General features: G+C 35.1%; 1 protein-coding gene and 1 long non-coding RNA gene across 8 annotated transcripts in view; both read right to left on the minus strand.

Moving 5' to 3' along the window:
- Window positions 1–26,473, minus strand: part of LOC125250290 (NACHT, LRR and PYD domains-containing protein 12-like) — a 224,965-nt gene that overhangs the window by 156,417 nt on the left and 42,075 nt on the right. For 3 of the 7 annotated variants that reach the window (XM_048162791.1, XM_048162794.1, XM_048162792.1), the window contains one exon: window positions 10,190–10,363. The exons of the other annotated variants lie outside the window; for them this stretch is intronic. In XM_048162791.1, the coding sequence (XP_048018748.1) occupies window positions 10,190–10,363 (174 nt within the window). The remainder of the gene's footprint in view (window positions 1–10,189; window positions 10,364–26,473) is intronic. 7 annotated transcript variants of the gene reach the window in all.
- On the minus strand, window positions 22,573–23,873 carry LOC125250356. Its single transcript, XR_007180776.1, has 4 exons — window positions 23,416–23,873; window positions 23,038–23,117; window positions 22,724–22,846; window positions 22,573–22,623 (listed from the first exon to the last, which is right to left on the minus strand). It is a non-coding gene; the product is annotated as an uncharacterized LOC125250356 (long non-coding RNA).

Genomic DNA, 26,473 nt, shown 5'->3' on the forward strand with positions numbered 1-26,473 from the left:
AATCCAGCAATATCTAGTTTCACTTCAGCACATTTAAAAGTATCCTTAATATAAATCATGACTCCCCCTCCTCTTCGTGATGGTCTATCCTTTTTATATAACGGCTATAACCAGGAACATCAATCATGCATGTTGGTGTACTGGTAGACAACCAAGTTTCACTCAATGCTAAAAAGTCCAGGTTCGAGTTCATAAGCAGATGCTCAACTTGATCCATCTTTGATATGATACTTCAGATATTCAGGTGCCCCCCTAAAATACCCTTTGGTTTGAGTTTTGAATCCCAAATCACTCTGGCATGGTTTACAGTCTGAAATAATTTAAACTTTTTCTGTTTCTGTGCAGCATGGTTGATGGCTCCTTTTGTCTTTAAGCTTTCAGACAACACATTACTTTGTTCACAGATAAGGGATGGTTTTGACTCACCACAACTCTCTGAATCAAGGACAGCACTAATACAGAGCTCTGATGTTTCAAGCATGGACACATCATGTAAGATATCCAAGGGTAGTTTGGCCAAACACCCAACATCTCCCAGCTTACACCCTGATAGTCCACTGATCTCTGCACCACTGTTTACACCGCAGCCTGGATTACACTCAGTAAATCCACTTACTAGTTCAGCTGTATGTTGGTTTGTTGATGGTCCTGGATTCATCTGTATGTCACCGCTGAGCAGGAGAAGAATCAGTAAAACTTTTGGACCATACCATTTGCTTCTCTTGACATGATGATGACTTTCTTTTCCTTGATGATGATTATTTTGCCAGCAGTTAGAATAAATAATGTGGTATCCTTGGCTAATGAAATTCAGTTTTGGTCCATCAACCATGGGCATGAGTTTGACAAACGTAGTCCGAGTTTCATTTCCAGTAGCACTGAGAGCAAAACCACATGGACTTATCAGGAACCACAAACAAAGCAGCCATATGCAACAAGACTCGTTGTCCCTCTTTCCAACGTTTAAAGTCCATCCTTGGCCGAAGATTTCTTTAGTGTTGATAAGAAATTGTTGAAAAACTCCAAATAAGATCAAAAATGACTGTAAAAAAAGATCAAACAAAGGGGCAAGTGTGGAGCCTAACAAACCACCCCTGCACTTGGAGGCCATCTTGGATTTTAAGTAAAAAGTACTGATTGATTAATGTTTAGTTTGAAATTGTTGATAAGCCATTTATATAAATAAATTTAATATTATAAAATATTTATATTTATATGTTGACAAACAATATAAAAACAGACATCACGTAGGGCTAAATGCAGAACACGTTATTTTAATTTGTGTTAGAGCTGCACAATCCTGGATAAAATGAGAATCACATTTTTCTTTTCAAATTGAGATCATGATTCTCCCATGATTCTGAACAGACAACTAAACAAAATAACTTAATAATAAAATTATTTACTAGAGAACAAAATATTAATTGCTGCAGTGTATTTAAAAAAAATATTAATTGAATTATTAAAAAAAAAATGGTTCTGAATGAGTGATTCAATGACTCACTCATAACTACTTCATTTCTGGATGAATCAATGTTTTTGAACAAAACTTTTGAATGAATCATTCAATGTCAAATACATTTTTAAAGTCACTTGATTCTATAGTGCCGTAACGATGTAATCAATAGAACTATTATTTGAAGCGCAAAGTTAGTTTTAAAATGTGATTTGCTCTGTTTTGATCACTAACGTAGACTTCCGTGTTTATATCCCAACTATAACATTTTATCTCAGTACTTCCCTGATAATTTAGATATTTGTAACACAGAAATAACAATACTGCTTTCTCTGGCTCAGACACAGAAAAATCCATGTCATGTAGAAATGAGACACGTGGGTGTTTGAGTCGAGATCTCGATCTGTAAGCATATCACTGTGGACGTTTCCGCATTAAACAGTCCCTCCAGGATTTCACAATTCTGCAATAGCTGAATTTGTTACAAAAAATCAAGCAAACTATGCGATATTCTGGGGAGCTTGCTTTTTTTCTTAATTGCTGCGAGTTTTCCACAGATTTTGGGCTCAGACACGTCACGTGACGTAATCGTAACATGCATTTACTCAAAGAAAGGCTGTTTCTCAATACCAAAAACAGAAAGAATAGCCTTGCATGCTTGTGATGACCGATCTAGAAGAGCTTCATGGGACAAACCAAACAAAAGAGGAGTGAATCTGTGCTTCTCGTTTGAGCTGCTAATTAGCTCGGAGCATTTATCTGCTCGGATCAATAAAAGAGAGCGCGACGGGAGCTCAGAGCAGCGGGACGATCTCGATCGCATGACACCATTATTACACAGCGCTGGGAAGAAAGTGCTTGAATTCACTGCACTTATTGGCTTATTGCCATTTCCACACACTCTAGTATATTTAGTATATATTTTTTTAATATGTGAAGAGTTTGGTTCCAAAACACGATAAACGCTGTTTTAAAAAAAATGAGTTTCTGCCAAAATCAGTATTGTAACTGGTTGGTATTGATAAGTCATTTATTAATTTTGCGTAAAATGCAATATCCGTCATGTTATTCTGTCATGTTTCCTCCCTTTCTTTCCAAAACGCGGCAAACGCCAGTCTCCTTTTACTGCAGAACGCGATATATCCGCTCAACCAATCACAGCGCACCATTCCACGCAGTATGGCGGCGCTCTGAATACACCCGGCATCCTAGTTTTCCTTATCTGCTTTGTACTTTGTAATCAACAAAAACAGAAAAATGAATAATTTTGATGGCACTGATGACCTGTGGTGGTTTCTCTGTTGGGGAAGAAACGCAAGTCATCGAAATGTAATCATTACGTGAGGAGATGAAGAAGATGAGGCACTCGGTCAAGCTGTTGCTTGTTCCACGACAGCATCAAACTTCTGTCACGGTCCACAAAACTGAATCATGAACAGTTTTCAAAAGCCGTTTTTAATACCAATGTACTCTGTAAATGTGTTTATTTTAAAGGTGCCCTAGATTCAAAAATTGAATTTACCTCAGCATAGTTAAATAACAAGAGTTCATACATGGAAAAGACATACAGTGAGTCTCAAACCCTATTGTTTCCTCCTTCTTATATAAATCTCATTTGTTTAAACGACCTCAGAAGAACAGGCGAATCTCAACATAACACCGACTGTTACGTAACAGTCGGGGTGTACGCCCCAATATTTGCATAATGCCAGCCCATGTTCCCAACATTATGAAAGGGATTACACAAGGGCAGCCAGTTAACGTCTGGAGCTGCACACAGCCGAATCATCAGACTAGGTAAGCAAGAACAACAGCGAAAAATGGCAGATGGAGCAATAACTGACATAATCCATGATATCATGATATTTTTAGTGATACTTGTAAATTGTCTTTCTAAATGTTTCGTTAGCATGTTGCTAATGTACTGTTAAATGAGGTTAAAGTTACCATCGTTTCTTACTGTATTCACGGAGACAAGAGCCATCGCTATTTTCATTTTTTAAACACTTGCAGTCTGTATAATTCATAAACACAACTTCATTCTTTATAAATCTCTTCAACAGTGTAGCATTAGCCGTTAGCCACGGAGGACAGCCTCAAATTCACTCAGAATAAAACTTTAACATCCAAATAAATACTTTACTCACATAATTCGACGCATGCATGCAGTATGCATGACGAACATCTTGTAAAGATCCATTTGAGGGTTATATTAGCTGTGTGAACTTTGTAAATGCGCTGTAATATAGTCGACAGCTCGTGTGGCAGGGAGCACGCGATTTAAGGGGGCGGCGCCGAGTGTAAATCAGTGCATTGTTAATGATGCCCCAAAATAGGCAGTTAAAAAAATTTATTTAAAAAAATCTATGGGGTATTTTGAGCTGAAACTTCACAGACACATTCAGGAGAATCCTTAGACTTATATTACATCTTTTGAAAAAGCATTCTTTGGCACCTTTAACCTTGCAGTGGCGCCAGATACTCTTTAATCTGTAATGACAAATAATTAATTTATAACATTAACAAGATGACCCGCTGAATTCATTTATGGGAGCGACGGCTGAATGTATTTTTAGTCAAATGCCTGTATATAAGATTAGTATTGACAAAGTTCAGACGCTGTCATATATGTGAATCAACTTACTTTGTTGTGTATTTTCAATATGAAAAATAACTTTTATATTGATGGATTAATTGCATTTTGAAAAAAAAAAAACGTCATGGATTTTTTGCATTTTGGGGAAAAAATAATTTGTTTTTATAATAAACCTTTTAAAATCAAAATGTAGATTTGAATTTGTAATGTTTTTATAAACAAAAAATGCTATGTGAAAGTTTGAAACAGAAAACTGTAATTTTCATCTTGCCACTTTCTTGGTAAAGAAAACGGCTTTTTACTCAAACTAATCAAAATGGAGTTATAGCGTTTTGGGACCAAACTCTTCATTTATTAATTTATATTTAGACATTATGAATGATAATAATAAAAGTTAATATTATCTGCATCTCAACTCAAGCTCAGTGTTTTACTGTCAGTCCTCAGGGGCTGGTGCCACCTAGAACTTAATGGGACTGTCCTCAAATGATAGTCTGGAGTCCTGCAATGGTTCTTGAGGTCAGAAAAGTATAAAGAATGTTGTCTGTGGTATATTTTCACCGCAAAACAACAAGAAATACTGCAAATATTGCCACAAATTTTGAGAAAAGCCACTGAAAATTCAGTCATTTTAGGCTGCCAAAAAAAAAAAAAAAAAAAAAAAATGAAATCCTGGAACTGAATAAAGCATTTCAGTGGGTTTAAACAGATCACCATTTACAGCAGATTTAGTTCACAAATAACTGACAGTCGCACACTCAGTCAGAGGATCCCACAGTTCAGTTCACTGGAGACTCCCTCCGATCGGATCATTGATTCACTGATTTGTTGACTCGAGAACAGCTGAAATACGATCAATCCGATCTTATTTTAAAAGTGACTTTTTTCTGCTTTAAAGATGTTTTCTTTGGATCGTTCGACTACTCAAACGAGAATGTAGGTAAGTATTACATAATTAGTTTGTTAATTCATGTTTGTGTTTGTTTGTTTTAATTTTTGTTTAATTTTTTCATGCCTATAATTCTCACAGTCGTGCTCCTCATGTGATCTTGTCATGTGCTCCCCTTGTTCATGTGTCATGTTCTGGAGTGCATTTCCCAAAGCTAACTATGGTCGCAAGTTCCGTCGTTACCAATAGAGTTCAATGGGACTTACGGCCATGGTTCACCAATGATGCTTTCGGGAAACGCACCCCTGATTGGTTCCTTGTTTCATGTGTCTAACCCTAACACTTACAGTAGGTGTCCACTATCACGGGGCAGGTGCAGCAGACCGAGCGTTTTCAGTTCATTCATATGGAAGTCAAACTTTATGCTCACGAGGTGCATTGTGGGATTGTGAAGCTTGACTTCCATAGGAATGAATTGAAAACGCTCGCTCTGCTCTGCCCGACCTGCACCAGTGGACACCTACCGTTAGGCTTGTTCGAGCTCTTGCAGCGCCGTACAGACCGATAGGTGGCTGACTTAAAGCAGTCTATGCCTGTAAGAAATTTTGTCCGACTGGAGACAGCGCAGACACCATGTGACTGTGACGCATATGGCTTCAAAGTACCGTGAAAGCGATTAGAGATCAGCCGTCTGAGTCAGCCAGCACAGTTTCTGAAGAGGAGCTGCTCAACCTATGATGACGACACAGCTGTTTCACGATTGGCCGGATTCACCGCATGACAACGATCACGTGTGTTTTGTGTTCCACTTATGCTCACAAATCTGAATTTTTATAACAGTTAAAACTCTTCTCATGTAGTTGTGATGTTATGTCATATTTATCAAGATAAAATTGATAAAAAAAAATGTAGACCCCGCTACATTGGTATTTAAATAATATATGCTCATGTTGAACTTTATTCTTGTAAAAACAGACACTGTAAGCAGTACATGAAAGAAAATGTCTCTGAAACATCAGTGTATTAGTCGAATATTGCATTTATTTCACTTCAGCAGTGATAAAGTATGCAAATGCAGTGCGAGTGTCATACGGGAAGCAGAAAGTGTCCGACTTGATGTCTGTTTTCAGCTCCTCCCCGCCTGCACGCGGCTACTCTCGCTGATCGGTTATATCCAGCCACAGCCGATGTCGAACACACCTCTTGTGTTCATGCTCATTGTGTTCAGGTGTTTCTTGTTTGTTTATTAGTGTCTGTGTGTATGTACTGTATAGTCATAATGTTACCATTGCTTGTTGTCTGTCTTTGTTCCCTGTAACTGCTGTTGGTTTATGTTCATGTTTCTTAGTCAAGTGTTTCTTTGTTATTTTAATTTTGTTCACATTTATTTGAATAAAGCTGCACTTGTGTTCAGCTTGCCTTCGGTGGATCTACAGGCAGATTCTGATCACTGATTTTTGAAATGTACTTGTTCAAAAGTTACAGTATAAGCTGCACCAAAATTAGACATTTTACAACTTGTGAAATACAAATATTACAGAAAATTTAAAGCAGTTATGAACAGTTCTGATGTCACAAATTTGTTACACACCAGCAATCAGTAAATCATTCAGAAGTCATGTTCAAAAAGAGCATCAATATATACACATTTATATTTAATTTACACAGAATTAACCTGTGAAAGTTAGGAAAGACATCTCTGTGTTTATAGTGCAGCTGATTTTTCAGTCTATCACTTATTTGAAGAGTTTTCTGAGCTCTGGAAGAAAACCATTGATCTTCCTCTGCAGTAACTGAAATAATTATTGACCCATGATCAAACTGTCTTAGTCAAATATTTTACACTTGATGTCATGTTTCTTCACATTGTTGTGGCTCTGTGTGACGCTGAGAAAAAACTGCTCTGACTCAAATACGTGAGGAAATATCAGCTACAGTAACATTACAATGAAAAGTAATGTAATATTTTAAATAAATGAACAATACTCACGTCAGTGTGTTGAGTCGACAGTGTTTATCCTGCAGTAGAGCAGCGATCTGATTCACTCGTGTGTTTCCTAGTTCATGCTCACTCAGATTCAGCTCTCTCTGGAGTAACAGGTTTTTACCCACAACATTATTTACTCACCCTTATGTTGTTCCACATCCGTAAGACCTTTGTTCATCTTCAGAACACAAATTAAGATATTTTTGATAAAATCACAGAAGTATATGACTCATCCATAGACAGCAATTTAACCACCACTTTCAAGGTCCAGAAAGGTACTAAAGGCATTGTTAAAACAATCCATGTGACTGCAGTCATTCACCCTTAATTTTATGAAGTGACAAGAATACTTTTTGGGCGCAAAAACAAAAATAACGACTTTATTCAACAATATCTTCTCTTCTGTGTCATTCATGTTGTTTACACTCAGCGTTTCCAGGCTCATTATTGACTCATTATTGGCCGGCTCCTGCGTCAGAATCACACGCATGTCTCATGTGATCAGCTTTGGCCAATAATGAGCCGGCGTTCGGACGTAAACACGGAAGCCTGCACTGTGTTACTGCATCGACTGCATAAGGAGAATGGCAGGGAAGAGAAGAGATTGTTGAATAAAGTCATTATTTTTGTTTTGTTTTTGCGCACAAAATGTCACTTCATAAAATTCATTTTGAACAACGTTGACTATTTTAACAATGTCTTTAGTACCTTTCTGGACATTGACAGTGGTAATTAAATTGCCATCTATTGAGGAGTCAGAGAGCTCTCGGATTTCATCAAAATGTCTTAATTTGCGTTCTGAAGATGAACGAAGGTCTTATTGGTGTGTCTGAATGACATGAGGGTGAGTAATTAAGTTTAGTGTAGTTTAGAGCTTTATTTATCCCCTAGGGGCAATTAATTTAGAGTCTCATGTTGCTTCAGATAAATAATGCAAAAATAATCAAAAAATCTAAATACATAAAAAAAGGGGAAAAAAAGAAAACATAATAATAATAATCAGCCAAATTTATTACATAAGCGAATTGCTTCAGACACAAAAGTAAATTTATAACGCTTTGTAGAACATCTAATTGTCCTAATTGTCCCAAGGGAATCCACTCAGAGTCCAAATGCAACGGATGTGTGCTATCTCCAATTATTTTGTGCGTCATCCTCAGCACTTTCTGTTCATAGTTAGATGTGAGGCTTCGTAAGGGAACTCCCATAATTTCTGCACACATATTAACAATACCTTGCAAACAATTTTTGTTCTTTGTAGACAGTGATGAAAACCAACAAATAAAAGAAAAAGACAAAATACTTTCAATGAATGAATTGTAAAATGACTTGAGGATACCTTTCTGTACATTGAAAGAATTAAGCTTTCTCAGCACAAACAGTCTCTAGTGCAACTTTTTAATAATTGCATCAGAATATTGGTCAAACTTCAACTTGTCAAAAAATCATTTCTAGGTACTTATATTCCTCCACAACATCCACTTGTGTACCATTAATGACCACAGGTTGAAGCGCCAGTGCTCTTTTACTAAAATTAACAATCATATCTTTGGTTTTTGACACATTCAGATCTAATTTCTTACTACTACACCAAGAAATAATGACAGAATTTTATTTTTTTATTTTTGGGTGAACTAACCCTTTAATTATTGTTCAAAACACCAGCTCTAGTTAGTTATTTAGATGTAACATTTTTTTTTTTACTTTTAAATACACAAATATATAAATACTTGAAAACAAAGTCTAATAGAGTTATTTAAAAGAAACTAGAGCGACACGCAGTCCTAAAGCAAACTCATAAGAACAGAAATGTCCCACAGAGCAGAAGGGCAAAAGCTCACTAGATCATGATTTTCAGTATGAATACAGAGTGTGAAATTAAGGCCTCGAGATCTTTCTGGTTTTTAAGCAGGAGGAGTGAGAAACATCCTCAGAGAAATCTGGCTTGTGAAACTGCATGTTTGTGAACATTTGGAGACTCATAGACCAGGGGCCTGTACCATGAAGCTGGATTAGCTGGCTAGCCAGGTAAATTTCAGATTAGTTTTCTCCAATCCTGGGTTTTAGGTACCATGACAGTAACTTGGCTTTTACCGGTGTTCATCGCCATGGTAACTTACACTCCACGGCTAACCTGCTCCTGGGCAGGACGTGTTCTGGATTAAAGATCTCAAACTGAAATTGGACCAATCAAATGTAAGGTATAAGTGACACTAACACACCCAACACAATAAAGTCACTCCCCCAAAAACAAATATTTAATAATGAAATTGTCTGGTTTTAATGATAATTACTTAGAATTATTTAATGATTTATATGATTTGTGTAACTATATGATCTATAATTTTATTAATCTATTACATACACACGCAAGTTTAGTTTAACAGTTGTTATTAAGCATTTAGTTTCAATGAATATTAATATATACAGATCATATTTAATATAAATAAGGTGTATATATACTCTTTAAATATGACTACATGTGACTTTGTATATTTGAGTTTATATTGCTATATATTATCAAACTATATAAACTAACATCACAAACTTCACTTGCACTGATAGAGAAAGATCATTTCTTTTGTATTATTAAATTCTTCATTTTCAGCAAAAGAGTTTTGAATCACGCCGACTCTTGCAAGAAGTGAAAGATTGTTTCTCTCTGTTGCAAGGCATGTGATTGGCTGTTCACCACTGATGTCACGCATTCATATGCACACGCTCCACAAACTCAGGATCAAAGCCTGAGTTGACAGAGAAAGTTGGTGATCAGCATCATGGTAACAACAACAAAGCCGAATTGGAGTGGTTTGGTTTTGTCAACTCGAAACTAATCCTATAACCCTGAGTTTGTTCACCTACCATCATGGTACAGGACCCTGCTGTAGAGAGATACAGTGAACCTGGACTTGATGGAAAACAATTGTGTTCAGAAAACAATTTGACTGAAAGGTTATCTAGAATTTTTAATGAGAAGTGTGCACAAAAACAAAACTGTGCATGTTATACCATGCACTGTGCAAGGTATACCATACTCCAGAATAGCACATATACTGACCCATAATGTCTATTTGACCTGTAGCTTGTATCACAACTAAACTGTTGACGGTTATCATCATCATGTCAGAACCTGCAGCATCTGATCTGATCTTGATCATTTTGATGCAACAAACAGCTTATTGTATAGCTAAAATAATATATTTGTTATGAATATTTAGCCTGCATATAACTAATTTTGTTAATTATTTCATCCCATCTCACCTCAGTGTCTTCAGTTGACAGTTTGGATCCTGTAGTAAATCACTGAGCTCCTTCACTCCTGATTGTCCAGGATCATTTCCTGTGAGATCCAGCTCTATCAGGTGTGAAGGGTTTGATCTCAGAGCTGAAGCCAGAGCTTTATAACCTTCTTCTGTTACACTGCAGTTAGAGAGTCTAGAACAGGAATGACAACATTTAGGCCCAGTTTCACAGACAGGGCTTAGCCAACTATAGCAAACTAAGGTTTAGGATTAGGCCTTGGTTCAATTAGGATATTTAAATAGCACCTTTTATCAATAAAGTTTTCTTGCGCTTTTGCCACCGGCATCGTCCTGTCAGTCTTTGTACCTCACTCTCGTCATGTGACTCCTGTGGCTCAACTTACCTCAGAATCTCCAATTTACACTTCAAATTCTTCAGTCCAGTGCAGAGCAGCTTCACTCCTGAATCCTGGAGATTATTTTTGTTCATGTTCAGCTCTTTCAGATTGGTATCTGACCCAAGAACTGCAGCCAGAGCTAAACAGCTTTTGTCAGTTAAGTTACAATTATTTAACCTAAAGGGGAAATAAATAACATCACAGAATTAGATGGAACACATGCATTTTTCTATATATAAATATATATATATATATATATATATATATACATAAACAGCATATATACAGTAAAGAGGCCGAGCTACACTAACATTCCTCTTCAAAAACTAGTATTTCTTGTACATTAATATTTTTTATTCAGTGACAAATTACAAATTTCCTAGACCTATATAAAATTAAGCATGTTTGAAAAAAATATATATATTAGAGTCCTGCACTGGTCCTGTTTGATAAATCTGCACCAGCCCTACACCCGCAATTATTAACAGCACACCCGACCCGATATCCAACAGAAACACTAATTTTAGCCTGCACCCGACCCGACCCATTTGACATAAAAACCACAACCCTACCCGCACCCGCATTAAATCTCCTATATCAGGTAAAATATTTTTCTCATGTAGCCTAACACAAGCAATAAATCCATTTATTTTTTATAAATCCATATAGGCATTATATGTCACTGCATCTAATTAAACATTGCATTAAACAACAGAAAGTTTTCAAAAGAATGTTTTAGTAGGGCTATTTAACTGTAAGCTTAAAGCTAGTAAATATTTTGTCACATTCACTCAGCATTTAAACACAGTTGTCTCTTCTAAAACTAAGCAATGTTTACCTGTCCGCTATAGCCTATATTAAATACATAAAGCGAGCAAAGCACACTCCCTAATAATCACTATAGCTTTCAATCAGATGCCACGCAATTGACTAGCTACAATGCTCAGCGCTGCAAATACTGCTGGATTTAAGCTATTTAGGTTTTCTTGATTATTTATAGTGGTCAACTGATGGCCGATGGCAATATCTTAGAGAGCAAGGTGACCAATGGGTGAAATATCATTAATTTAAAGCTAAAAATACCCATAACAATTGCTGAAATAAAATGTATATTTATTTTACTTAATATTTACTAATTTAGAAATAATTTCATTTTAACTTGATAAAAAAAATATTTGTAGAAAAACCATCTTGTACATCAAATATGATCCAGGCTTTTGATAAATGTTTATTTGTAAATCTCTCAATTATCTATGTATTGCAGGACACATACAATTAAAATTACAGAATGACTCATAAAAATAAACATATTTTTCCTTCCTCAAGTACGAGTATGAGCCAGTATATAATTCTACGAGTCATAAAAATCTGATGCATCATATGATACAAAACAAATATGAAAACATTTTAAATGTTCTTTTATGTTTAGTCTAAATGTTTGCTAATCTATCTTCATTCAACTTTTTTTTCAGACTATTATTTCATATGTCAGGCTTTACACAATTATGTTCATGTTCATGATCATGATGGGGAATCACTATAGAATAATGTAGATAAATGCATTTTTCAGATGAGAGTAAAACATAACAAAACATATTAATTGACTTACAGAGCTCTTCTGGAGGTTTTGATGACTGCCGATAATCTAATGAGACACTCATCTGATTTCTTGAATTTCTGAAGCTCAAACTCCTCCAGCTCTTCCTCTGATGTCAACAACACAAAGACCAAAGCAGACCACTGGGCAGGTGAAAGGACACCAGATGAGAGACTTCCTTTGCTAAGGTGGGTCTGAATCTCCTTCACCAGAGTTTGGTCATTCAGTTCATTCAGACAGTAGAACAGATTGATGGATCTCTCTGCAGACAGATTATCTTCTAATTTCTGCTTGATGTACTGAACTATTTCCTTGTTGCTCTGGTCACTGCCATCTTGCTGCGTCAACAGTCCCCGTAAGAGTCGTCGATTGGACTGGACTGACAGACCGAGGAGGAAGCGAAGGAAAAGGTCCAGGTGTCCATTGTCACTCTCGAGCGTCTCGTCCACTGCAGTCTTGAGAAAATCAATCATGGTTTCATTTTTGTTTTCCTGTTCTGTAGACTCATGAACAAACACACTTTTCTTGTTGATGTCTAGAAACAGATGTGCATAAAGGGCTGCAATAAACTCTTGAATGCTCAAGTGAACAAAGCAGTACATGGTACCAAGAATGATCCCTGTTTCCTCCTTAAAGATCTGGGTACACATGCCTGAGTACACTGATGCCTTATAGACGTCAATACCACAGGCTTCCAGGTCAGTGTCATAGAAGATCACGTTGTTTCTTTTCAGCTGATGAAATGCCAGTTTTCCCAGTGAAAGGATGGCATCTTTATCCCAGGAAACATCTGCTGCATATTCTCCATCATACTTTCGGCGACTCTGCTGGATCTGAAAGCGGAGAAAGTGTGTGTACATTTGTGTCAGAGTCTTGGGAGTGTCTTCAGTGTTTGATTCCTGTAGTGTTTTAGAGATCTCATCAGCCTGATTGTTTTTCACATCATTATTTCTTTTCTCCTCCAGAATGTTCTGGAGAACAGTGGCTGAAATCCAGCAGAAGACTGGGATGTGGCACATGATAAAGAGACTCTTTGATTTTTTAATATGATCAATGATTGTGTTGGCCTGATTTGGATTCGTGAATCTTTTTTTGAAGTACTCTTCCTTTTGTGCGTCACTGAATCCTCGTATCTCTGTCAGCTGGTCGATACAGCCAGGAGGAATCTTACTGGCAGCTGCTGGTCTGGTGGTGATCCAGATGAGAGCAGAAGGAAGCAGATTTCCCTTCATGAGGTTCGTTAGGAGAACATCCAGAGAGGCTGGTGACGATACATCACTCCACGTCTCATTACAATCAAACTTCAGAGGAAGGCGACATTCGTCCAATCCATCAAGGATGAACAGGACTTTGAATTGATTCCTTCTTGTAAGGTTCAGTCCTTTAGTCTCTGGGAAAAAATTAGTTATAAGGTCCATCAAACTTAGCTTTTCTTTCTCCTTTAAGTTCATCTCTCTGAATGGAAGAGGAAATATGAAACTGATATCTTGATTTTCTTTTCCTTCAGCCCAGTCCAGAACAAACTTTTGCACAGAGACTGATTTTCCGATGCCAGCGACTCCTTTTGTCAGTACGGTTCGGATCTCCTCGTCTTGTTCAGGAGCTTCAAACAAATTTGTGCATTTAACCTGAATCTCTTGAGATTCATGACGCCTGGAAGCAACTTCAATCTGTCTGACCTCATGTTCAGTATTGACCTGTTCACTGCCACCCTGAGTGATATAGAGATCTGTGTAGATGTTATTCAGAAGTATGGAGTCACCATGCTTCGCCATTCCTTCAAACACACATTGATACTTCTTCTTTAGGCCACATTTTAGCTGATAAATGAAGAGCAGCTCATCTAAACACAGGAACAAAAATAGATAATTTTAGTCTTAATTTATAGTTTTATAGATAGTCTACATTAATAAGTGTCAATCTGACAGATGATCATGAGTCTCTGACCTTCTAGAGCATCAGCAGCTTCATCTTGCTTCATCTCTCTCAGGTAATGTAGTGTGAGATCAAGAGCTGCTGCTTTGATACTGCATCTATTCTCATTAAAGTCCTTCACAACGTTTTCTGTGTCCTCATTTTGTAATATTTTCTTAAACTTTTCCAGCTCTTTTTTCAGAAATTTGATTATTTTGCTCTCAAGATCCTACAAACAAAAGTAATAAAAAAGACAAAATAACAATTTAAACCAAACTGTACATCTACAAGAGGAATACAATTAAATTTCTTTGTTCAATAACATATTGGTTTGTTGTAAATATTTATCATTTATGAAAATGTTTTTCCTACCAGGAAGATTCCCTTTAGATTGTCTTTTAAATTCTTGTTCCTGTGAGTCTGAACGTCTGCGTCTAATGTCTCATATTGAAGCCTGTAATCAAATAAATACAGTAAAATCCTGATTTTCCAGGCAAAATATTACAAAAAGAGAAAGAAAAAAAAATCATTAGCTGTGAATACTCTGATAAATACTTGATCTAAAATTATTTCATGATTGGTATTCACTGATACAACATTATAAAATGTATGCTATCTAAACTCAAACCGTATAATGATTGTAACAGAACATATTAATATAATAAGCATAACCAAATGAAAGTAAAATGCTCAAGGCCGCAATTAATTCCTATAAACATTGAGGAATGAACTGAAAACGCTCGCTCTGCTCCAGTGGAAAAGCTCTGTTATGAATGCCTGTGTACATTTTACTTTCATTTTCAAATTAGCACCAATGAAAAACACAACAAAACAGTACAATGACAAACTCGCTTAAATGTTCCCTTTTAAATTTCACTTTGAAACCAAATCTTCCGCCATCATCATCTAACTGAACTAAATTATTTTTATTACTATAAAAAAAATCAAAACAACGGTGAGGTCGGTGCCGCGGTGGGCAAGTGATGATACCGGTGTTGCGGCTGAAGCCATAATGATTTTAGGCTGCCTAAACACATTATAACATATTGCTCATCCTATTCGATATTCTATAATTAAATCAACTGATCGAGTATTTGAAAATTGTGACACATCCTAACAGTAATGTGTGACCAAAAATTAGAAACATGAAATACCTTTTATTAGATGATAGTTTTTCCCCACTGAAGTCTGGTCCTAGTCCATCTTTTGACCAATCACTCTTCAGAGACACAGAGCTGGACACATGTGATCCTGATCTTACACTAATGACACAAACAACAGAGAGAAAAACACTTTAGTAAAGGAGGTTCAACTGTGTCTGAAACACATCCGTGTCTTTATCTAATCCTCCACAGAAATACACACACTCACACAATTTACAGTTATCGATCATTTTATTTGACTGGCTCACATTTGGTTTAATGATTTCTTTAATCTTCATGAGTGAGAATAAATATGCTTATGATTTAAAAAAAAATGTTTGACTCTGATTTAAGAGAACATGTCAAGTTTTATTTTTAACAAACAGAAATGGAGAGCAGAAATGTCTGTGTGACACAGTTTTGTTAGCATACTTCAATTAAATTAAGTGTATATTTGTTTCCTAATGTCTGTCAATAATTTTATGATTTATGAAGTCATGTATTTGGATTAATTCAGTGTGGTCGTGTCTAGAAGGAAATTAACAAATTATTAACTGTGTTATTGTCTATAGTGCCCCATGGCAAACGGCTAATTTAAGAGGTTCAAGATTGAAGTTGATCAAAGAATTTGCACATTTAAAACAATGCTTAAAGTTTTTTTTTTTTTTTTTTTTTTTTGAGTACAATGTTTATGAACGGCTATGCTGTCTGAATTGTTATTGTATCCTATTTATATTTGTTTATTGTTGATAAAGCTATTCTGGTGTTTATTATTTTTGAAAGATCTATTCTGGTGTCTTGGAAATCATTGTTGTGTATCTTGTCATATTATGTGTTTTTACTCTAGTCATTCCTTAATTGTGATCTATTATGGACTTGAACTGAAGTTTGTGGACTAATTATCTGATTGATTAAGCATGATTGTAAACACCTCTGGATTTATAGTGCATTTTCTATATTATTATTGAGAGTGAATGAAATTGTTACACTGACGAAGGCGAAGAGCCGAAACGTTTGTCATCTTATCTCCTGTGTACTTTAATTAAAGTCTTTTTAGAGTGCAGACCTTTTTTGTATTCTTAATTTGATTTATAGGTCTTGGCACCTGATTAGCTGGGAGAGCGAGGTGAATGTTTTAATTAAAGTTTTGATATTCCCAGGGAAAAACAAACTCCAGTAGAGTTTAAAATGATGGTGTGAAACAAACGCAGTGTTACCTGTGTTTCTCTGAGAGACTCATCTTAGAGAGAGAGTCCTTTCCTCGCTCCTCTGATCAGCACTGGTTTGAGAAAACAATCAATCGTTCAGCAGGACCTGGAAATTACAAGATTTGACAGAGATGAAGAACATGAAAATAATGAAGAATGATGAGTTAGACACAACAGCAAAAACAATGAATAAAATAAAGTGAGTTACAAATATATTGTCATGTAAAATAACTGAATGATCTTAATATAATTTCAGATTGTTTAATGAGTTTAATTGTTTAATGACACTAAATATGAATTCACTGGAGAACAGAAATTCACACTGTTTAAACCTAATTTGTTATATTCTCTATTGCAGTTTAATATCATTTTACAATCATATTTACCCAATATTTATTAATTGTTGAATTGTTTGTCGTTTAATCATTAGTTCAAGTTCACAATGATGGTTGAATTCATTACTTTCAAATGATCCTAAAATAACTGATGGAGTAAAAGTATCCTGAATTATTATGATCACACTGTATAACTACTAATCATAACTGCTATAATGAACTGAAATATTAAATTAAATAATAGTAGATTTTTGTTCCGTGACTAATAATAATAATAATAATAATAATAATAAACACACTCACGTTAGGCTTCATCTTCCTGTTTACTGTAAATCTTTGGATCAAAATTACTTTCGATTTCGCATCACAAAATCAACAGCCTAAAACTGAAGAGAAAATGAGAGAAAACCTTCAGAATGATATTCGTTTTCAATAACTCTTTCTCAGTGATTTCATGTTTTACCATCTGTTGCCTTCAAAAGATTGTCATCTGGAAGATTCTTCGTCTGTTCGGATATCAACAGGTGTTATGGATCATAACTGGGAACATGCGCGTGCACGCAGATGTTTACCTGGATTCCAGCAGATGTTAAACTGCGACAGATTCGACACATGCGATATTTCACGGAACATATATTTAAAAAAAACAAACAAAAAAAACGTATATTTCACCAATTGTATACACTGATATGAATGATAAAGCGCTTTGATTTCGCAGTGTTTGGGGTTATTTTTTTGTTTTTGTTTTTTTTAGGGCTTATTTTTTGGGACCTTATTGTAAGTGTTACTTATTGTTTTTTATAGTTCTTTTTCACTTGTTTGAAACGTCTGCTTTATACATTGTCTGGGTATTGTTTCAGATACTGTATATTTAAATGTTGTAAGAAAAAAAGTTATTAAATCTGTTTGGAGGACAGCACTTTATCCTAACCTAATTCAATACGTGATCCCATATAATCTACCATGACAAATTATCGTTAAATGAAAATCTGATACAGTTTTAAAGTAGGACTATAAATTACATAAATAATAAAACAAATATAGATTACATAATTAATAAAAACAGTTTGAAGCAGAAATATTTAAAAACCTTGTGTACTTTTTGTATTCTCCTTACAATGTCTCTTTATATCAACTTATTAAGCTAAAACACAAATTAAAAAAAAAATGTGCCTCTAAAATTTGTGATGCAGTCCTGAATTTTTCAACTTCCAAACACATGTGCTTCTTGGGAAAAAAGTAAGTGTCAAGCCCTGTGCTCTCATGTGTTTGAATCACAAATAACAACAGATCTAGACTGAGTTAAAATTAGCAGTAGACAATAAACATGAATTCAGACTCAAGCCCTGATCATTTTAATTATCCAGTGAAATTGCACAAGTGAATGCACAAGGAGTCTGACAACAGCTGGTGCTCCACATGGAGATCTGATCTCCCCATCATTGAGTCTGTCTGTGATCACATGAAGAAACAGATGAAACTGAGACAAACTAAATCCAGAAGAATTGTGGCCGTGTCTCCAAGATGCTTGAATAAACACTGTTGATTCTGAAGGGCTCAAGGCAGATTTTGACTATGACAACACATGAATGCTGAAATATGATTGGATAAAAGCTCTAACATAAATGTACTGGAAACAGCACAACCAAGAGAAAAGCTATAAAATTTAGAGAACAGACTAATGGGAATAATTTAATAAATATAAAAAAAAATAAAATAAATAAAAAAAAAACAGACAAAATTACGCACAAGGACAAACCTCTTCCGGAAGCTCAGATGTGCTGCGTAACCAATGAGGTTCATTCTCGTGTGTCACACAGCATGTTTGAGCTTCTAGAAGAGGTTTGTTCTTGTGCGTCATTCAGGTCAGGTGGAGCTTCTGCTTATATTCACTAATCAGTGTTTACATGTGAGTAAAAGCCTAAATTAAATCTGTTCATCATAAAAAGCGATCAAGTCTCTTTAGAACATTTGGACTAAATCACTCGATCCATATGGATTAGGTTTATCATCTCAGTAACACTTATTATTTATCTGACGTTATGTTAAAAATAACTATGAAGTAACTATTAATGAACAGACAAACACAATTAGTCACTACAATAATCAGGTTGTGGCCTTTTTGTCTTTTTTTATTTTATTATCCAAAAAAAAAAAAAAAAAAAAAAAAATATATATATATATATATATATATATATATATATATGTATATGTATATATATATATATACATATATATATATATATATATATTATCACACTTCAAACAGGAGAGCAGTTCTGAATGAATGACGATACTCAGCAGCTGATAATGTGTCATCCTGGAAGAAGAAGAATCAAGTGCCTAACTGACAGACTGCTGGTGGGCTGAAGATGTCGTCTTTCCTATCTGGCAGAATCTAAGATTATAGCACTGAATCTTATTTTTATTTTATATTATTATTATTATTTATATAGTATAATACATACACAACACATTCAATTTCTGAAGAATAAAATTAAAATAATACATCACATTTAAATCGGAGTCGATAAAGCATAATGTTGACTGCTCACCTCAGGACCATTAAACTTTTTCATGTACACTGGAAAAGTCTCATGAAGTGTTTCTGAAACAGGGAAGCAATCTCACTGATATCCAGCTGCATCACCACAATAAGATACTGCAGTAAACATATTTGAACATGTAGTACCTCCTTTGGTGATGTAACAGATTTTGAAATCCTCACAAGGAACAGATGTCTGTATGTGCTCCAACCACAGCTGACCTTTGTAGTGAACACTACCATGAAAACCAACATGACTGATTGTGAACACTGAAAAACAAAACAAAAACAAACTTTTACTGTTGTTAGTTTCACTCAAAACCATCCTTGTTCACATTACTTAAAAAACGAATGTAACTACATTAACTTAATTTACCTGAGTTGTTTCTACTAAAAATGAGTGTTGCCAGCTTTACTTAATAAGTGTTTGTTCAGTCAACTCAATATTGCTGAGTTAAACGCACTGGGCACTAACTGGGCAGTGGATCCATAGTTCCTGCATGCTTTGCAACTAACTGCATTAGGAGAGTAAATTTAGGGATTAAAGTGTTATTTTACAGTAAAGGGAAAGATGTTGTTAGTTTATGTTAGTGTTAATGTTCAGTCATGTTGGACATTTAGAGGAGTTTCTGTAGTGTTTTTGTATTTTGTGGCTACCATTATGCAGAAGAGTGTCGCCTGTGTTTAGGCTGTGAGCCTCATGTACATGTTTAGGATGGAATTCCTGCTGTCAAATAAATTGATGGTTCAATAAGGGTATTTTTTTGAGTGCATTTTGTAGAGCAAATAGATCATTTAATAAAGTAAATTAAGTCAATAAATGTGTTCAAATTATAATAAACATTTATAAATTTAAAGTCCCCCTGTAGTTAATAATTGTATCCCACGTCTTTAATCACCAAAAGGACATATTTAAACATTTCTTTATGCATTAAAATAGCTTGAATGTAACTCTACACCCTTGCCTCATTTAATATATGTGGATCAATGAATATGCAAATTAGCCCCGCCTCCATTCGCTCACGCCAGCTCAGAGATCCACTCGGTCAACTTACTGAGGTAAACGCTGCATAGTGGTTTCGCTCTTTACAACATCGGACACATAATGGTAATTAATATGATTAGCCTTTTGCTTGACTGTGCTATCAAACAGCTAATAATGTGTTACTAATGTTACACAAACCATGTTCGTGTTCACCATGTCAGAGTCAGACAGCTGCCTTCTAACAATCAGTGTCCTTGCAAATGCTTTGACCTGAGAACATCAGTGGAGAAAGGCTTATAGTTCATCATAACATCGTAATAAACATCATATGCCTGCTATATTTCTAAATCTACACAATTTTTCATATCAATGGAAAAATGTACCAGGGTAACTTGGATTCTCTCTGCTAGTTCGCTGTTAATGATATGCTAAAGCTCGTCGGCACGTTGATGTGATTGTAATATAATCCATATTATGTTACAAGGTAGAACAAATTTTGTGTAATACAACATTGAAATAATGAAAAGTCATAGACAACATTGATTTCAAACCGCGGGTTGGAGACTGTCTTATTTTCATTGCAGTTTTGTACTCAGCAATCATGCTGACATGAATTTGCCCATGTCCTTCTCAAAAAATTTGTTTGTATTAAAGATAAAAATTAAACTTTCATATATTTTGTATTAAAACACCACATAGACATATAAACAACATTAAAAACTTGATTTTCACCACAGCTGTAAGGATTAAATTAAACAGGAGGTTGTTCCATATTATGTAATATAATCAACATAAATCTTTCATAAACGTACTTGGGATTACTGTATAAATTACAGAGAACAAATTCACTCCTACAGAGCAGGGGGAAGCAGTCATTGACAGGTAATACAACGGTCCTGATTAAAGAGAGAGCATTGAAATAATGAAAAGACACCTCAAATACTGAATGTTGTAATATCATATTTTGTGGATTAATAATATGTGGGTTTCCAGTTATATTTTTTGTATAAACTATGCCATTAAGTTTTGGGTCAGTAAGAAATCAAATATTATATTATTCAGAAAGGACACATAAAATTGATAAAGTGACATTAAAGACATTTAAAATGTTAAAAAATATTTGATATTCCACTTACCGTCAAAGGTGTACCAGACACTCAGATGTTCTGAGGAACATAATAATCTTCTCTCTGCTCTCACAGATGACAGACAAGATAAAGCAATAAACCAGAGGAAAGTTGAAGAGCACAAAAGCACCATATCTGTTTCCTTCATGAACAACTCCAGTGGAAAAACTCTGTCAGAATGGATATGAACAAGTTGGGAAGCTGGAATTTAAACAGAACAACATTCAAACGAACCATTCTCTAAAATCAGTTCTTGCTTTTAACAATGCTCTGTATTGATGTAAAACACATCTGGTTTGAAAGCCACCACAGGTTTTCTGTTAAGTGCCAGTGGTTATGTGAACAGAGAACTGCTGAAAAAAGGAAGTTTAGATGAAATGAAATCATGAAACAAGCAGGAATTCAGTGGGAACTGTATGTGCATGACTTTATTTAGTTTTATACTTATTGTATGGCAACACACTGCTGCAACAATCAGAACTTCTCACCTTTAGAAAAATAAAGCGTTTATTTATGTCAGATTATTTTATAGATCAAACACAAAGAAATCAACAACCATCAACAATTAGAACAATCTAGAAGAGTATGAGGTGTTTTTACAAGATTAAAATGTAAATAAAAAAAATAAAAACACTATACCAATACTTTGAGATGGCTTTGCTTTAATGAGACCAAATCTAATATAAGAACTCCATATATGAATATGAATTAACCAGTGAAATCACTTGATCTTATCAGAAAACACAGAATGGTGAATCTGCTCCAGAAGAGAAAAAGTAACAGCACACCATAGTCTGTCCTTCATCCCTTCCATCTACTGAAAGCTTTTGTTCATGACATCACAATATTTCACTTGTCCAGTGATATTGAAATGGACTGTTTGGATGTTTTCAAGGTCATCAACAAGTGTCACATTCGCATAAACCTGATATTCACCCTAGAAGGTAAAACACAATCATCTTTTAATCTCCATTCGATGATAAAGAAAAAAAACATTTATTTTATGGGTAAAGTGTTAGTATTGAAACCTCTAGAACAGAAAAATGTTTCATATAGTAAAAAGGTGTTATAACATATATATCTTTACACATCAGGATCATAAAAGTCATTTATACAGGAAAAGATAAAGCATTTCTGTTGATTGCTCACTTCAGGTGGATAAAATCTTCTCAAATAAATTGCAATTGTGTCATGAAGTGTTTCTAAAACAAGAATGTGTTCTCATTAGTGATCTGTATTAATGCACCGCTGAAACACTGTACTGTGACTGTGAGGGATGCAGTAAAAGATTAATATGTTCACCTCCTTTGATGATGTCACATATTTTCAAATGTTCACAAGAAACTTCTGGCTGAACGTGATCAAACCACAGCTGACCTTCGTAGTAAAGGAGAGCATGACACCCCATACGTGTGGTGCTGAACACTGAATGACAAAACAAGGCAAATAAATGATTAATAAATGAAATAAAAAATCGAATTAATAAAAATAATAACTTTATTATTATTATTAAATTATTATTATAAATATTAAACAGGATAAGTAGTGAATAGTGAAGTTTAATGTAATATTGCATAATGTAATCAATATAGAGCATTCATCTTTTATAAACTTACTTGGAATTACTGTATATGTTAAATTGTACAAAGTCATTCCTACAGAGCAGATCCAGTCACTGACAGGAGATACAACGGCCCTGATTTAAGAGAGTGTCGACTGTTTTTAATTACATAATGACATCAAACAGAATCATGAAAAGAGATTCAAAGCCTACAAGAGGTGATTCATGAACATCATGTGAACAATTAACAGTAATTGGTACATAAATTGAAATAAAAAAATTGAAACGTTTCAGGCAAAGAAATCTATTAAAAAACATTCATTTATAGTTTTAAATAAGTATCACTTATCTTTTGCTGGTAGCTAATGTTCTGAGCTAACAGATCAAACTCAATAAATAAGTAAACTATTGAAAAAAAAAAAAAAGATCTTACCATCGTAGCTGTACCAAAGACTAACACTTTCTGAGGAGCAAACCAAATGTCTCTCTGCTGAGGATATACAAGACAATGCCACAATATGACAAAGAAAAGCTGAAAGGTACAGAAGCACCATTGCTGTTCTCCTTTAATGAAACAAACCAGTGGAAAAATCTCTCTTTAATGGTTTGGTATCATATGTGTATCAGTCTTCAGATCATGATCTAATAACAACAGGACACAATGAACTGCATTACTGTAAAACTTCTCTTTTGCACTGAACCGTAAATCAGGGTTTTTTCTCTCCCAGTACCTGTATTTATGTGAACAAAGAAGTGCTGGTAAACAGAAAGTAGTGAATTCAAAGGGTTTGTGTATTTAAATGGCATTTATTTACACTTTCACAGATGTTTCAGCCTCACAACATACAGTACTAAAATCATATCATGACTTTCCTCAAGTGTCCAGACTAAGAAAATGTATTGATATTATTAAAAACAAATCAAATAGACAATATAACATCTCTCCTAAGTCACACACCACAGAAAAGGTTATAAAATAATAAATAAAATATAATATATTTAAAAAGGTTTAAAACAGCTGTCTTAATACATTTTCTTAATTTTGCTGTCAGGTGTGCTACTGTTCAAAAGTTTGGGGTCAGTAAGTTTTTTAAATGTTTTTGAAAGAAATCTCTTATGCTCACCAAAGCTGCATTTATTTGACCAAAAATACAGTAAAAGTGTTTTGGTTTCTAACGTAACCTTGGTTCCCTGTTTAGACGGGAATAAGACATTGTACAGTTTCTGACGCTGTGGGGAAAGTCTGGGGAAAGCCTGATTGAATCACGTACAGACCAATGGCATCTTAGCGTGCCAAAATGGGCGGTCCCATATAAGCTGCCAATGAGTGACATTTCATCTTTTGACTGAGGAAAGTGGGCTAGTGACTGCTAAAGGCCCTGATATACTCATGGTGAAGTTTTTCGTTCTTTGCCTGGGGGTAAAAATGAAGTTCGACTGTAAAAATTAATGACTGTTATCCAACATCCAACACCGCCCACATTACTGAGAGGAGCATTTAGATGAATATGTAAATATGTGCTGTGCTTTCCTCTCAATAACGAAATAAACATACAACAAAAATGAGAAAACAGCAAGACTTTTTATAAAGAAAGCCTAAGAAAAGCATCTGATCATGGCAACATGGATCTGTTTGCACCAGCTCTGCAGTTCAGTACTCCAGTAAAGTCAAGTCACGTTATTTATATAGTGCTTTATCCAACAGACTGCTTAAAAACACACAGCTTTACAGTATTAAACATGAAAAACACTTCATAAGTACAACTTCATTTTCTACTATAAAGTGACTCTCCAGTGTGTTCAGCGAACGTCTGACCTCGACAGACTCAGAAGAAATGAAGCAGAGAAGAAAGAGGGCGGAGCCTCAGCACACACCTACCAATTACATAATCAACACTGACCAATGGGAGTTCAAAGGTGTTTACCAGCCAGAGCAAACTCTGAAACTTTCTAGAAAGTTTACTTTGGCAAGCCATTTCAAACTCCTGAAATGAACACAAAACAAATATTGTTTTGGCCCAATTTTGTTCGAAATGATGTCATATCAGTTCATTCTTAGATTTCACTTGAAGTATATCAGGGCCTTGAAGGGTTAGTCCACCCAAAAATGAAAATTACCCTCATGATTTACTCACTCTCATGCCATCCTAGGAGTATATGATTTTCTTCTTTCAGACAAATTCAATCAGAGTTATATTAAATAATGTCCTGCTCTTCCAAGCTTTATAATCGGAGTGAACAGAGGATGAGATTTTGAAGCCCAAGAAAGTGCAACTATCCATCAAGATAACCACATGGGTCCAGGGGGTTAATAAAGGCTTTCTGAAGCGAAGCAATTCATTTTTGTAAGAAAAACATCCATATTTAAAACTTTAAAAACTAAAATAATTAGCTTCCGACAGACGGCCGTACGCATTGATTTTCGTCGAAAAAGTGAACTCTGACCTGACGTATGACATAATGACGAATGTGGAAGTGCAGAGGAGAGAGCAAAACAAAACACCGGTCACGAATTTTGGATATAAAAGAAATGAGGAGCTTGAGTTTGTTGCCCAGCCCTGTTTGTTTAAACCATGACGTCTAAGCTTACGATACTCCTACTTTGTGTCAGAGGTTACTCTTTTGACATAAGTTGTCGTGCGTACTTTTGTGGAAACCTTGATAACTTTTTTCAGATTTTTCTTTATTTCTATTAGAAATCTTTGTAACATTATAAATGCTTTATGGTGCATCCTTTCTGAATAAAAGTATTAATTTCTTAAAATAAAAAAATCTTAAGCCCCTTTCACACAGAGCATTGATCCCAGAACATTTCCATAAAATTGCAAGAGTGCCTTCTGTGTGAAGGCAAACAGGTCCAATGATTGATTCCAAGATCGATCCCAGGATAGAGACCTAGTAGCATTGCCGGGATCACTGGCCGTGATATCAGATCATAAGCAAACTTATGGGGACGCTGCAGAGACATTACATGTATCCTAATGTCACGTGTCTTTACGGGATCTTTACAGGATATGTGTGTGAACGTACAGATTCCAGAAAATCACTGACAGTGCGAATGAACCAAAATCAAATGATTCTGGGACAAATCATGAGACACATTATCTGTGGATTTCCCAGAATCTCTGTCTGAAAGGGGCTTTATTGACCCCAAACTTTTGAATGGTTTTATAAATTTCTCTTGTCTTTCCTGTCTTACAGTTTAATAGGCTTTTCTTGTCCTACAACATTCCTCGAAACATTGAGACACCTGTTCATTGTCTAATACAAGAACTCCAGAGCAAACATTACAGTGGCACTCTCATGCATTAACCTGTCGATCGCTTGATCTGATCAGAAAACAAAACAGAAAATACAGAATGAATTATGAGGATTATGAAACTTATAAATTATAAACAGTAAAAGAAAGAAGCTGGATACTCCATGTATTTTACTCTACAGCCCTCCCAGCAGTGGAAACACATTCTTATTGCCATCATTTTTTGCTTCTA

This window comes from Megalobrama amblycephala, linkage group LG17, assembly GCF_018812025.1.
Source record: "Megalobrama amblycephala isolate DHTTF-2021 linkage group LG17, ASM1881202v1, whole genome shotgun sequence".
NCBI lineage: Eukaryota > Metazoa > Chordata > Actinopteri > Cypriniformes > Xenocyprididae > Megalobrama > Megalobrama amblycephala.